The sequence below is a fragment of the Kryptolebias marmoratus genome, linkage group LG15, assembly GCF_001649575.2.
Source record: "Kryptolebias marmoratus isolate JLee-2015 linkage group LG15, ASM164957v2, whole genome shotgun sequence".
Classification (NCBI taxonomy): domain Eukaryota; kingdom Metazoa; phylum Chordata; class Actinopteri; order Cyprinodontiformes; family Rivulidae; genus Kryptolebias; species Kryptolebias marmoratus.
Genome location: NC_051444.1, coordinates 30,003,743 through 30,016,318, shown reverse-complemented (window position 1 = coordinate 30,016,318; position 12,576 = coordinate 30,003,743). Strand labels below are relative to the sequence as shown.

The window sequence follows — 12,576 nt, the reverse complement described above, 5'->3', positions numbered from 1 at the left end:
CAGTGTGCATCAAATTCTTCTTAGCATTCAGGATTTTTCAAAGAATGCCAAAATGTTGGGACGCTCCTGTTCTGAAACAAATGCTACACTTTCTGTAAATCATGAACTAGCTGAACCCAAATCTCTAAATCTACATTTCAGAAGGTTAATTAGATAATGAGCTGTGTGGGACATGAATCTCTGAGGGCAGCAATATGTTTAAATATTCAGGAACCGGACATAAGCTGAAGTCAAACAGAATCATCACATTTCTTCTTCTGCAGAATGTGATGTGACCTAAAAAATCTGCTGCAAGTGTTTGTTTCAGAATCCCTGAAGCTTCAAGCCAAGTGTGAAAGTGGGACGATGATCAGGCAGTCAGGGCACGGTGCGGTTTACAGAAGTAGATCAAAGGCGGTGACATCATTGCAGGAAGTGTCACCCAGTGTCGACCAGCATAAAAGTCAGAGCGGATCAAGCTGGATTCCATCAGAAACACCAGCGAGGAAGAAGACAACCACCTGCAGCCCGTACCTGATCTCTAGCTGAGCCTTGGGAGCCTTCATTGTTGAATAACCAGGACAGGTTAGACTGACGAGACGAGACACATCCCCTGGCCTGACAACCAGCAGCATGTTTCAAGCATCAAACCCATCCAAAGTGACGGTAAGAAAACAAAATAGTTTCTGATCAAAGAAACTTACCTGAACAGGTGTGTTTGTTTTTTAGAAATGGCTCACCAAGTTTTACTGAAGCCAAAAGAAGTCCTTATTAGTTTAATATGTTTTAAAAAGGTCAAAGGTCAGAAATGTATCTAAACAGGTGTGTTTGTTCACTTGGACAGAACGTGGCAGTTTGGGCAAACAAACAGGTCAGAGTCGTACAGGAGCCTGAGGTGAACAATCTTAGAGAAATCATCTATAAAACTGTTCAATATATGAACAAGTGAAAAGTTTATTATCATTATTTTACTAAATGTTTAAATTTTTGATATTCAAGGTGTGTTTCATTAAAACGTGGCTGTGATTGGCTAAGACACCTCTCAGCCAATCACAGCTAAGAAGCCAAATATGATGTCATCAATACTGACTTTTGAAAGGAGTTTTCAAGATAATGTAAAAACTTTTAAAATTAGAAAGAAAATACATGTAAATCTGTAGGATAAGCAGTGCAACCTCTGACTCATTACAGATACTCTTTCAATGTTAAAAAAACAGATTAGAAATGAAATGTACAAACTAACTTATCAGAGAAGAGAGAACATTATTTACCCACAAAATAAGTACATAAATCTACAGTTTGTGTTCAACATAACAACCTAAATTATGTTTATTGTTGTGTTTGTTGCTAGTATTTAATAGACCTAAATAATAAATTAAAGTAAACCAAAGAAAATCCTTTCTTTCAATGAAAACATTTTACTAATCAACTGAAAAGGTAAAAGTGTTGATGTTGGTGAGGCAGCTTGTTAATGAATCAGTTTAGAAAAACATTATTTGTCTTGTTGGTACAAACCGTCTGCATCAATTGTTGAAATATTTTGTTAGTTTTCTCAAAGAGCTGAGAAGTTTTATGAGAAATTCTAAGGAAATAATGGACATAGGTAGAAGAAGTTTGATTCTATTGAGTCTATCTGGACTTTTTCTTCTTCTTCCTCAGGTTGTCAGCGCTGTCCTGTTGATGATGATGATCACACAGGCAGCAGCAAAGCCACACAGGAAGTCTTCTGAAGGTTTTGTAGAAGAAACTGTACCTCTGCGTTTGGACCCTAGCAATTTACTTCCAAGCATAAAAATGAGTTCTTTGGCAAATGTCTCCATCTCGCCTTGGACCTACAAGTGAGGCTTCAACTTCTGAACGTTTTCCTCGTCATAAAATTCAGCCATGTTTACAGTTTTTGTCCCCTCTCTGTCCTCAGCATCTCCAGGGACGACTCCATGTTCCCAAATGTGCTGTCACAGGCACACTGTTCTCTGAGCGGCTGCGTGGGCTCTGACAAGCAGGAAGACAGAGATCTGCAGTCCCGTCCCATCATGCATCAGGTGCTGGTTCTGCGGCGAGTCAAGACGGAGGAGGAGGGCCACAGCTACCACTACCGCCTGGAGTCCAAACTCATTTCAGTGGGCTGCACCTGCGTGAGGCCGAAGGTGACCATCCAGCAGTGAAGATCGAGCGATGGCTTTCTGGTGGAGCTGCAGACCAACTCCACCGGACTCATGGGATCTCCTCTTCACTGGTTGTGACAGGATGGGATTAAGGTTAGGGCAAGGGCTTAAGGGTTAAGGTTGGGGGATTGGGTTAGGGTAATACATAATAAAAAATAGTGACACGTTTCCCCGTCGCTTGCAGTAGTAGAAACGCTGAAGAAAAACTCATTCCCCTGTGGATTTACTGACCTGACCTTCACAGAGAAAAATGAAGACTGTTAATTAGTTTTATAAACCAGTAATGATCATGAGTCATTTTACATGATTGGTTATTGATTTTTGATCTTGAACGCATCATGTCATCACAGTTCAGTTGTATAATTTGTTATGTTGCTCTGGGGGGAAGGGGTTATCTAACCTTAAGATTGGCTTTATGTTTGTCAAGTTTTAGAAAATTTACTTCAAAAAATACTGGAGGAAGTACACAACAAACAGAGAATTTTAACATCAGTATGAGTACATGCTTGGTGCTTTATTTATGGTTATTTAAGTCTATTTTATGTTAGTGTTTGATGATCCTCATGAGCTATTTATTTTGCTGTTGTTTATGTATTTATTGTCTGAATCAATAAACCAAAACAAAAAGGTTTTCTTGCTTTATTCTTTAAAATATAAACTGATTTCACTACATTTTCATAAAGATAATGACAAAGCCAAGGAAACTGAAACACTTTTCATGCACTCATTCAGTCATTCATTTGAATGTATTTATGAAAACGTTGTGAATATAAGAGCTTTTTTGTTTGTTTGTTTGTTTGTTTGTTTGTATGTTTGTTTTTTCTGTCAGCATTAAGTCTTACGTGAGAAAAACAGAATGTGAAAAATCCAAGCTGGACTTCATCAACCCAGGATTGAGTCTCGTTATTCTTGGGAGTTTAGTGTCTCCAGCTGGTTTTGTCCAGAGTTTGTGATTTCAAGTTACAATAATAACTTATCTCCCTCTGAGCGTGCCTGGTTGGGAAGGAGGCTGCAGTTTTGAACACTTTTCTGATTAGTCAAATATTCCACCTTCAACTGAACTTTCAACACAACTTCTAAAATCAGATCAAGTTGTTTCTGTTGGTAAACTGCTCAAAAAGCAATAAATCAAATCATTCAATCATCAAATTAACACTTCCAATGTTAATTTCTGATTTTTCCACTATGACTAAAAGCACAAGCATTTACGGTTAAACTCACACCTACAGGTTGACATAACCCTAACCATTTTCTCCATCTGCTTCAGATCTTAAACTAAGCTTGAAAAAAAGTCTAATCTTTTAAGATTTATGACCTTATGGAAGACCTGGCTTCCTGTGGTTTGCTATCTGTTCTCAGACTTGTGGGTCATAGTAGCACTAATCTCAGCAGGTATAAAACTGATTAGTTTTTGCCAACTCTTGGTCTTTAATTGATCTCAGATAACTTTAGACTTTCCACAGACTCGACTTCAGTGGTTTTGAAAGCCTGTGAACCACTGTCCTCACAGATGTCACTAGAGGTTTCCATGTGCAGATGTCCATCAGAGGGCGCTGTTACACTCAGATTAGTTTTACTAGATGTAACTCAGACTCTGTGAGTCCATGAGGTTGATGCAGCCCAGTTTCAGTTTTACAGTTAGAACCTTGCTAGTTTGTTTGGAGCTGTGCTGGATTCTGCTCTAGATCCTGCTGGACCTGTTTCAGCTTTGGGTTGTTTTGAAGATGCCTACACAATCACACACAAAGCAGAGCACAAAGCAGAGTAAAACCCCTGCAGTCCATTCCTTGACGTCTGAATCTGCAGCGTGTTTCTCGTCATGGAGAGTTCGTTTAAAATAGTTCTGGTTCTACAGAGAAGGTCAAGTGATCCAGCTCGCCCTAAGTCCTCCTCTTTCTCTTCCTCACTCAGGTTTTTTTTTAGAGTGACTTTCTGTCAGACTCCCAGTCAGAGCAGTGCCATCTTCCTGACATGTCAGTCAGACAAACAGCCATCAAAAAAGGCTTCAGAAAAAAGTTCAGCTTGTGTTGTGATCAGGCCATCAGGACACCTGGAAACAGAGAGCAGATCAGGAAGGTGAGGTTGTACACAAAGATACACACAATATAAACACAAACAAACAAACAAGAATACATAAACATAAACAAAACTCCCACAGCTGTGCTAAAAGAGGGTCTGAAAAGGATATTCTGCATCTTTGGTCAACAAACCTTATTCCAATAAAGATACAGTCCTGGTAAAAAAAAGTCCACTTTTTTCAGTTCTGGGGTTCTGCGGATCAGGACAGTCTTGACTCATGACTGTAAATTCACTTTATTTGACTTAAAACAGTCTCTGGTGACAACTAATGAAAGCATACTTCATGAATTTTCCACTAGCAGTCTGGGTTTCCAAAAGATGATCTATTAGACCCCTGCCACCTAAAACGTTTAATAACTGGTTGAGTGATCAAAGACTTAAAACTCCTATTTTCATGAATTCCTAATAAATATGAATGTATCAACACTTAGTGTTTTTAACTGTTCTGCATAGATGATAAGTAAAAATGCAACCAAAAGATGAGACCTTTCTTATAAAAATGACTTTTGGTTCAGTTGTTTATTAAAGAAAAATATAGCTTTGAATTATACCTGAAGAAAGTCCGACCTCTAGTGGCCATAAGAAGACAGTACAGTATAAAAATATATATATTGTGTTTGAGTTGTAGCCAACATATTTTTTTTTTTTGTATTTGACAAGACATCCCATGATTAAAAGAGCAGTGTGAAACAGCACCTCCTGCTGCCTCCTTCAGAGGTTTGATGATTTAAACACTTAAAGTTTGACCTGATGTGGAAACATGAGTTGTATTTAAAGTAGGAACAAACATCCCTTAAAGATGTTTGGTTCTGAGTTGTGAAGAACCTTCTGCCCCCTCATGTGGCACTGCTTTGATACAAACACCCATTAATCACATTTAAAGTTATAAATAAATCTCCTCTAAAGCCATAAAGGTTATAGGACTTCTTGTCTTTGTTGTTGTTATTCATTCAAATATTGTCTCATTACATTCACCCAGAATCCTTTCTCCTCCACCTCTTCATCCTCACCTCCACAATATGCTTGTCCTGAAACCCAGAAGCAACAAAAACCTGCATTGGTTACACATTTCTGTGACCCTGACAGGATTTAGGGTGACATTTGGGGATGAAACTTACCTCTTCTTGTTGTGAGGCATTCAGGTGCATCTGTCGATGCTCGTGTTGGGCGTTGACACGATGCCCCTGATGTTCTTTGGTCAAAGCTTTCTGAGCGACTTCTCGCTCATGTTCCCTCCTCTCAGCCAGGTGCTTTAGCAGCTCTGCCTCCAGACACTAGAGGAAGGCAGCGAGCGAACGAGTTATTTTTATTTGAAAACCAAAATGAAGCGCATAACCGTTGTGTTAGTGGTCTGTAGCTTAAGTGTTGTGATATTTGACATCACACCGGTCGCTCGGTTTGCCAATCAAAACATGAAAACATAGAGGTGCACTTCACATACCTTCCTCCTCTCCTGAGCAGCATCTAGCTTCTTTTGGATTTCCTCCAGTGATGGTTTCTGGCGAGGTGGCGTGGTGGCCCTCAACTCAGGGCCGCCATCGAAAGTTGGGGGCTTAAGGATGACCTCGAAGGCCTGGCCACTTGCTCGTTTGCTCAACTCAATCACCTCCATGTCTCGGATGTTGCAAAGGTTCAGGTCCACAATGCCTGCAAGACAAGCATTAGCTTCAATGAGTCAAAGCAGCTTGTCAATGACCCTCTAACTCCCCAGCTTCAGTTTCAGTCCTGTCTGAAACTACGATCCAACACACTGACTTTTCAACAAGCCTCAAACTATTGATGGAACTTGCTGCGGAAGAGCTTTGGAGTGTGTGTCGAAGATTCCAGGAAGCATTTTGTGAAGCGCGTATCAAGGCTTGTGTCGATGACCAATGTAATGATGTCCAACACCAACTAATCGTATCACGTGATTGGTTCGGGAAGTGGTTCAAGATTTGTTGCATGACATGAATTACAGTAAACGGAGCAGTAAAACACAATGGAGGACTCTGTCCATTACGCTATGGGTGTTTGGATTGTTAATTGTGGCTGATTTGTCTGAGCTAATATTCCTTTGAAGATGGGGCCAGCAGAAAAAGAAGGATTTCTCCCATTTGGGAACATTTTGATCTAATTTTTCTCAACAAGATATATACAGTCATTAAGTTGGATGCATTTTTCATAAATAGTGGATGTTTATTTTTTATTCCTTTTCCTTTGCTAGTTAAGTGTATGTTGTGTTTCAAAGAGCATGTATACAGTGATAACATCATCTATGCTGAGGCATTATCATGTCCAACATGAGAATAAGGACAACCAATGAAAAGCTTCAGTGCTTTAGGAAAGCTTAGTCTGCCCATCACTACCTCTAACAACCCACAGTTCTCTAATAAACCGTGGTCCTCAGAAAAGACTGAAGAAGATCACAGTCATCCAAGCCTCTGGAGTTGTTTTACTGTTTCCCTTTGGTTGGTTTCTCTCTGATTCTCAAATATGGTTCAATGGATTAGCACATGTTGCCAGCGTTAACTCCAACTATAATTTAAATATGAGCTGAGAACAAGAGATAAGTACAATAACACACGTTTAGTCCTGGAGCATGAAGCTGTGTTAGACTGAACCCCAGCTCAAATTCACTTTAATTCAGAACATTTTCCTTACAACCTGAAATTGATGATAATTTCATTGTTACAAAAAAGACAAAATATTTGCAATGATTATCTGAGCTCCATCTGCACATATATATCAGAGGACTGCTGACCTTCCTTCTTGTCGACTCTGGGTTCTCTGGGTTTTCTTGGTTCAGGAAGGATGCAGGAACAGAAGAAGGACACCAGGGGGAGCTCTCGCAGTTTCTCTCTGTAGGCTGGAACATTCAGGAAAAAAAAGATTAAGAAAGAAGCAGAGGAGAGGAACAGATCAGCTTCTGTCAACAATAAAGAGAACTTTTTACCTGTCAGAGTCATTTTGGTGCTATTCTTCATCAAGGACCTGGTGCTGAGGTAGAATCTGCTCCTGAGGATAGCAACAAACAGATCAGAAATACATCACAAGATCCACAAGAACCAAGGGTGAACCATCAGAGTCCATCTGAGGGTTTACATCTCTGGGTGAAACTGAATCAGAACCAGCAACAACTAATATGTGTTTGTACTGATTCAGTTTTCAGCTCGTGTGAGTCATCCCCACACTCATCAGAATAAGATCATTTCTTCAAAGTGAATGAATCATCCTCAGATATCTGATGTTCTGTTGGACCATGAGTTCCTTAATCAGCTGCAGAAAAACGCTCTCAGGCAGAAAACCTCAACCTTTACGGAACAGGTCCAGAACATCAGAAACATTAACAAAGTTTAGCTCCTGCAATAAAATGCAGGAACACAAAGTGAATCAGAACAAATACCTAAAAACACAGATTTTCACTTCAGACAAACAGGGAACTTGTGAAGGGTAAACAACATTTTGTTCTACACAAAAACAATTAAAACCACAAACCAGTTCTGGATTCTTTAACCCCTGACCCTGACACTTTAAAGCAACACATGCTGTGAGGTTATCTTCACCGACATTAGTTTCATTCGTTGCACATCTCTAATCAACACATTCAGACTTTCTGCTTCTGCTCCATCAGAAAACAAAACATCTAGATGTAAACCAAACACATAAAACTCTGTTGCTGTAGAACAAACAACAAAGCCACACACAGTGGGTGTTCTCATAGTGAGAGTACACTGTGTGTGTGTGCACTGAGAAATGATGTCATTGTTCAAAGAGAGTATCACCTCCTGCAGAAATGAATGAACTGAAAGAAGAGAAACTGCAAGAAGAAGATAGATGGATAAAGATGGATGAGTGAAGATGGATGGGTGAATAAAGGTAGAGAAGTGAATCTCTGTTCGTGTTCTGATCTTAAGGATCTCAGCGTCATCATGCAGAAACTCACCCTGCAGCTACTCTTGTCTTCGTTCTCTGAAGATCTGCAGCTTAGCTGAACCAAAACCACACAGCAGCTGCTGCATGACATCACTCTGCAGTGCTCTGATTGGCCAGCACAGATCCTGAGCTGGGATTGGTCCACAGAGGCTGTGGGAAGAGGAGGAGGAGGAGGAGAAGGAGAAATCCTCTTTCTCAGAAGTTGAACCAAAAGCATCAGGGTTCCTGACCCAAACAGGCAGAAACTGAATCCGTTTAACTGGAACAAAATATAAAACATCTCGGTTTGAAAGCGGGAAAGAACGTGTTCTGTTTAATCTGGTTTTATTTTGCAACAGATCACACAGACAGCTCTGGAAACACACTCAGAATCTGAACCTTCCTTTCCTAAAAAAAAGTAAATCTAAATACAAAAATAATCAAATCAATTCAAAAATACACATCTGTGTTATCAACTGGACCCAGCAAACAAACAGCAGGAGAATCAACTGTTATTGATCAATTTATTGATTTCTAAAGCAAACAAAAGACAAACAACAGAGGACAAAGTGATGAAATGATTCTCAGGAACCCCTGAGCTCCAGCTGCTGTAGGACTACAGATCCCATGATGCACTGCAGCTCTCAGCCTGCTGCAGCCAGTGGCTTTCTATCTGTGTGAGGACCATCTGACTGACAGCTGATTGGCTGAGAGTCCATCCACACCCTGTGTGTGTGGGGGTGTTTGTGTGTGTGTGTGTGTGCTGGTGCAGTGAGAGGAGAATCATCCACATCCAAGTAATGATGTCACCCACAGCCAATGAAATGAAAGTTCTCTTAGCCAAGCCCCTTCGTGTGTCTGTGTGTTCAATATGCAGCAGAAACCCTGACATTATTCCGTATTATAATCAGAGTGTTTTAGTGATTGGAATAGAACAGAATGGAATAAATGTGGTTAGAGCTGTCATCTAACAGCAGAAGGTTGCAGGTTCTCCTCCCATGTTTTCCTTATACACACATGGGTTTTCTCCAGGTATTCTGATTTCTTCCCTAAGAGTAAAAACATGCATGTTATGATACCTGTCCTTAAGTGTGAGTGAGAGTTTGAATGGTTGTTTGTCTCCATGACTCCCTGTGATGAACATGCCACCTGTCCAGGGTGTCCCCCTCCTCTCACTCACTGACTACTGAACAGAACCAAGCGGCTAAAGACAATAGATGACCAGAGCAGAACAGAACAGAGGAGGCGGGGGTGGAGCTCCTGCAGGACGCCTTCCAGGACAAACAGCAGCAGAAACTAAAGGAGATTACATCATCTGTGAGTCTGGGAGGTGATGTCATCATTTATGAGGTCATGATCCTGTGATGTCAGTGACACCAGACAATGTTAGATATAGGTTAAAGGTCAAATAAAGTTAAATACCACCCCCAGATCTAAGTTTGTCTGTCATCTCTGAACACCCCCCAACCCTTGTCTGAATGAATCAGGATCCCAGAACATCAGAACCAAGGGAACTTTAGAATTATCAGCAGGAAGCATTAACACCACTGAGAATAACTGTTTTCATACAGCACCGGTTCCAATCCATGATGCAGGGAATTCTTTCAGAATGCTATGGAACTCTTTTTTTATTTTGGACTTTATGGACTGGAATGTTGTTGTAGTACCAGCAGAAACCGGGCCAGCAGTCCCACTCTGTGGTTTTGCTCTGTGTCGGCGAGGAGTTGTGACTGTCTGTGGTTCGTGTCTGTGGCCCACTCAGCAGAAACAACAGATGGCCATGTGGGCTGAAGTGACTCAATTCTGCTGCAGGAGGGGGAACAGGTTCTGAAACAGGCCCAATGGCACCACCTGCTGACCACCAACTGCAGCTGCTTGGTGGAGAGGGCCCTGGGCCTGGCGCTCTTGAGGTAGCAGACTGATGAGCCTCAAAAGCAGAAAATTAAACCTTGGAGGTTCCTTGATTTCCATCAACACAGCCAAAGCTATGCATAAACAGAATTAATAAAATTTAAAAAAAAATGTCAAGGGACTCAGGAGGGTCAAGAGTCATCCAGGTTTAATATCTTTAAGACATGCTAGTGATCTAAGGAACTGATTGGTTCTTGAAGTTGTTTTTTATGTGGATAAAATCTACAATCTGAGTTCAAAAGGATTTAAATATTTGTGTCATGCTTTTAACTCAGATGCAGATCAGATTTTGCTGGGTAAAGGTCTCAGCCAGACTCCAGACTATTTTTACTCATACTGAGGAAAGTTGTCTTAAAGAAACGCAAAATCCCAAAAATGTACGAGTGTAACAGAAGCTGGAACCCAACCGAGTCCAGAGCAGGGAGTCTTCCTCTTCTTCTTTTTCTTTCAGCTGTTCCCTCTTCCATCCTCTTCCATCCATCTCTGTCTTCTGTGACCTCTGTCCTCACTCCAACTACCTCCATGTCCTCTCTAACTGCATCTATATGTCTCCTCTTTGTCTTTTTCCTGGCAGCTGCATCTCTAACATCCTTCTACCAATATACCCACTGTCCCTTCTCTGCACGTCCAAACCATCTCAGTCTGGCCTCTCTAACTTTAGTCGTTCAACCTGTGCTGTACCTCTGATGACCTCATTCCTAATCCTGTTCATCCTTGTCACTTCCAGGAGAACCTTAACATCTTCAGCTCTGTCACTTCCAGTTCTGTCTCCTGTCTTTTTGTCAGTTCCACTGTCTCCAAACCATACAACATAGCTGCTCTCACCACTGTCTTGTAAACCTTACCTTTGACCTTTGCTGACATCTTTTTGTCACAAATCACTCCTGAAACTTTTCTTCATCCACTCCATCCTGCCTGGACTCTCTTCTTCACCTCTTTACCACACTCCCTGTTTTCCTGGACAGTCGACCTTAAGTCCTTGAAGTCCTGCACCTTTGTGACCTCTGCTTCTTGTAGCCTCACTGTTCCACCTGCCTCCCTCTCATTCACACACAGGTTCTCTGTCTTGCTACGGATGACTTTCATCCCTCGTCTTTCAAGTGCATAATTTCACCTCTTCTCTTACACCTGTTCCCTGTTCTCACCACAGATCAAAATGTCATCTGCAAACATCATAGTCCACAGGGATTCCTGCCTGACCTCATCTGTTAGTCAGTCCATCACCAGAGAAAACAAGAAGGGGCTCAGAGCTGATTCTTGATGCACTCCCACCTCCACATTGAAGCTATCTGTCACTCCTACAGCACACCACACCACTGTCCTGCTGTCCTCATACATATCATGTACTAGTCTAACATACTTCTTTGCCACTCCAGATTTCCTCACCACAGCTCCTCCCTCAGCACTCTGTCATATGCTTTTTCTAAAGCAAAGACAACAAGTCCTACAAAAACACAATGAAGTTCTTTCTGACCCTCTCTGTACTTCTCCATCAACATCCTCAAAGCAAAAATGGCATCTGTGATTTTCTTGGAATAAAACCATACCGCTGCTCACAAATAGTCACCTCTTGTCTAAGTCCAGCTTCCACAAGTATATTTCACAAAGAAATAAAACACAGTGTATTTTGGAAAGAATGCCTGAGAGTATTCTGCATAGTATTCCATATAGGGCTCTGGATTGTTACACATATTTATAGACACATTCTGTTTAAAGTCCGCCAACTTTCTGAAAAAGAAAACTTATCTTATCCCAAAGCAGTGACATGCCAACTAATCTAATTTCTCATTGGTTGGAATTCATTCATTCAGTTTTTCTGGGCTAGGGCACAACTTTGTAATTTTTCAGAACTTCTTGGAGCAGTTGTCATGGATACAGGTCGGCCCATGGACCTCACAGCTCACAGCATGTGTTAAACTCCATTCCTGGGGGGCCGCTCTCCTGCATGTTTTAGATGTGTTCTTGCTTTAAAACACCTGGTTTAAATGGATGACTTGTTGCCATGCTCCTGGAGAACTTGGTGATTTGGAGGTAATTAAACTATTTGAATCAGGTGTGTTGGAGCAGAAAAACCTAAAACTTTTAGGACAGCAGCCCTCGAGGCCTGGAGTTTGACACCCATGACTCACAGGGTTCTTGCTTCACCTTAGGCACCGTAAACTGCTGAACTTTTGCAAAGGTAATTATGAAGATATTTGAACATTTGCAGTGAATAAAACCCTTTGTTCCTTACACTGTAACAACTGTCCCAGTGTTCTGAAGTTAAATGTCAACACATTTTCAGTCACATTATATCGTTAACAGTTCTGTTAAAGTGCAGCCCCTGCACTGGCCTTTTGGCCCCTCCTCTTGAGGTTTTCCATTGATAGCTGGCTGCAGACCTTTTCTTTAATTGTGTCATTTATATATAGTCATCATGGTAAATTCTGCTGTTTCATCCTTCGGCTATTCCAGTCCTGGTATTCAGGGGAACCTGTTCTGCAGGATTCAGATCCTGTGGCACACACCTGATTAAGCTATTGAATAACCTCCACATCAGATCATCAGATTT

The 12,576-nt window shown here is 41.1% G+C and overlaps 2 protein-coding genes across 2 annotated transcripts; one reads left to right on the top strand and one right to left on the bottom strand.

The window, feature by feature from the left end:
* Window positions 1-452: 452 nt before the first annotated feature.
* Window positions 453-2,776, top strand: il17a/f1 (interleukin 17a/f1). Its single transcript, XM_025008321.2, has 3 exons — window positions 453-645; window positions 1,639-1,817; window positions 1,898-2,776. Exons 1-3 carry the CDS (start codon window positions 613-615, stop codon window positions 2,142-2,144), a joined length of 459 nt encoding a protein of 152 aa, XP_024864089.1. The 5' UTR covers window positions 453-612; the 3' UTR covers window positions 2,145-2,776.
* Window positions 2,770-8,209, bottom strand: LOC108242324 (stathmin-4-like). Its single transcript, XM_017427107.2, has 7 exons — window positions 8,146-8,209; window positions 7,156-7,217; window positions 6,964-7,068; window positions 5,665-5,870; window positions 5,342-5,497; window positions 5,234-5,251; window positions 2,770-4,194 (listed from the first exon to the last, which is right to left on the bottom strand). The coding sequence occupies exons 2-7, from the start codon at window positions 7,184-7,186 to the stop codon at window positions 4,186-4,188; spliced, it is 525 nt and encodes a 174-aa protein (XP_017282596.1). The 5' UTR covers window positions 7,187-7,217; window positions 8,146-8,209; the 3' UTR covers window positions 2,770-4,185.
* Window positions 8,210-12,576: the final 4,367 nt, after the last annotated feature.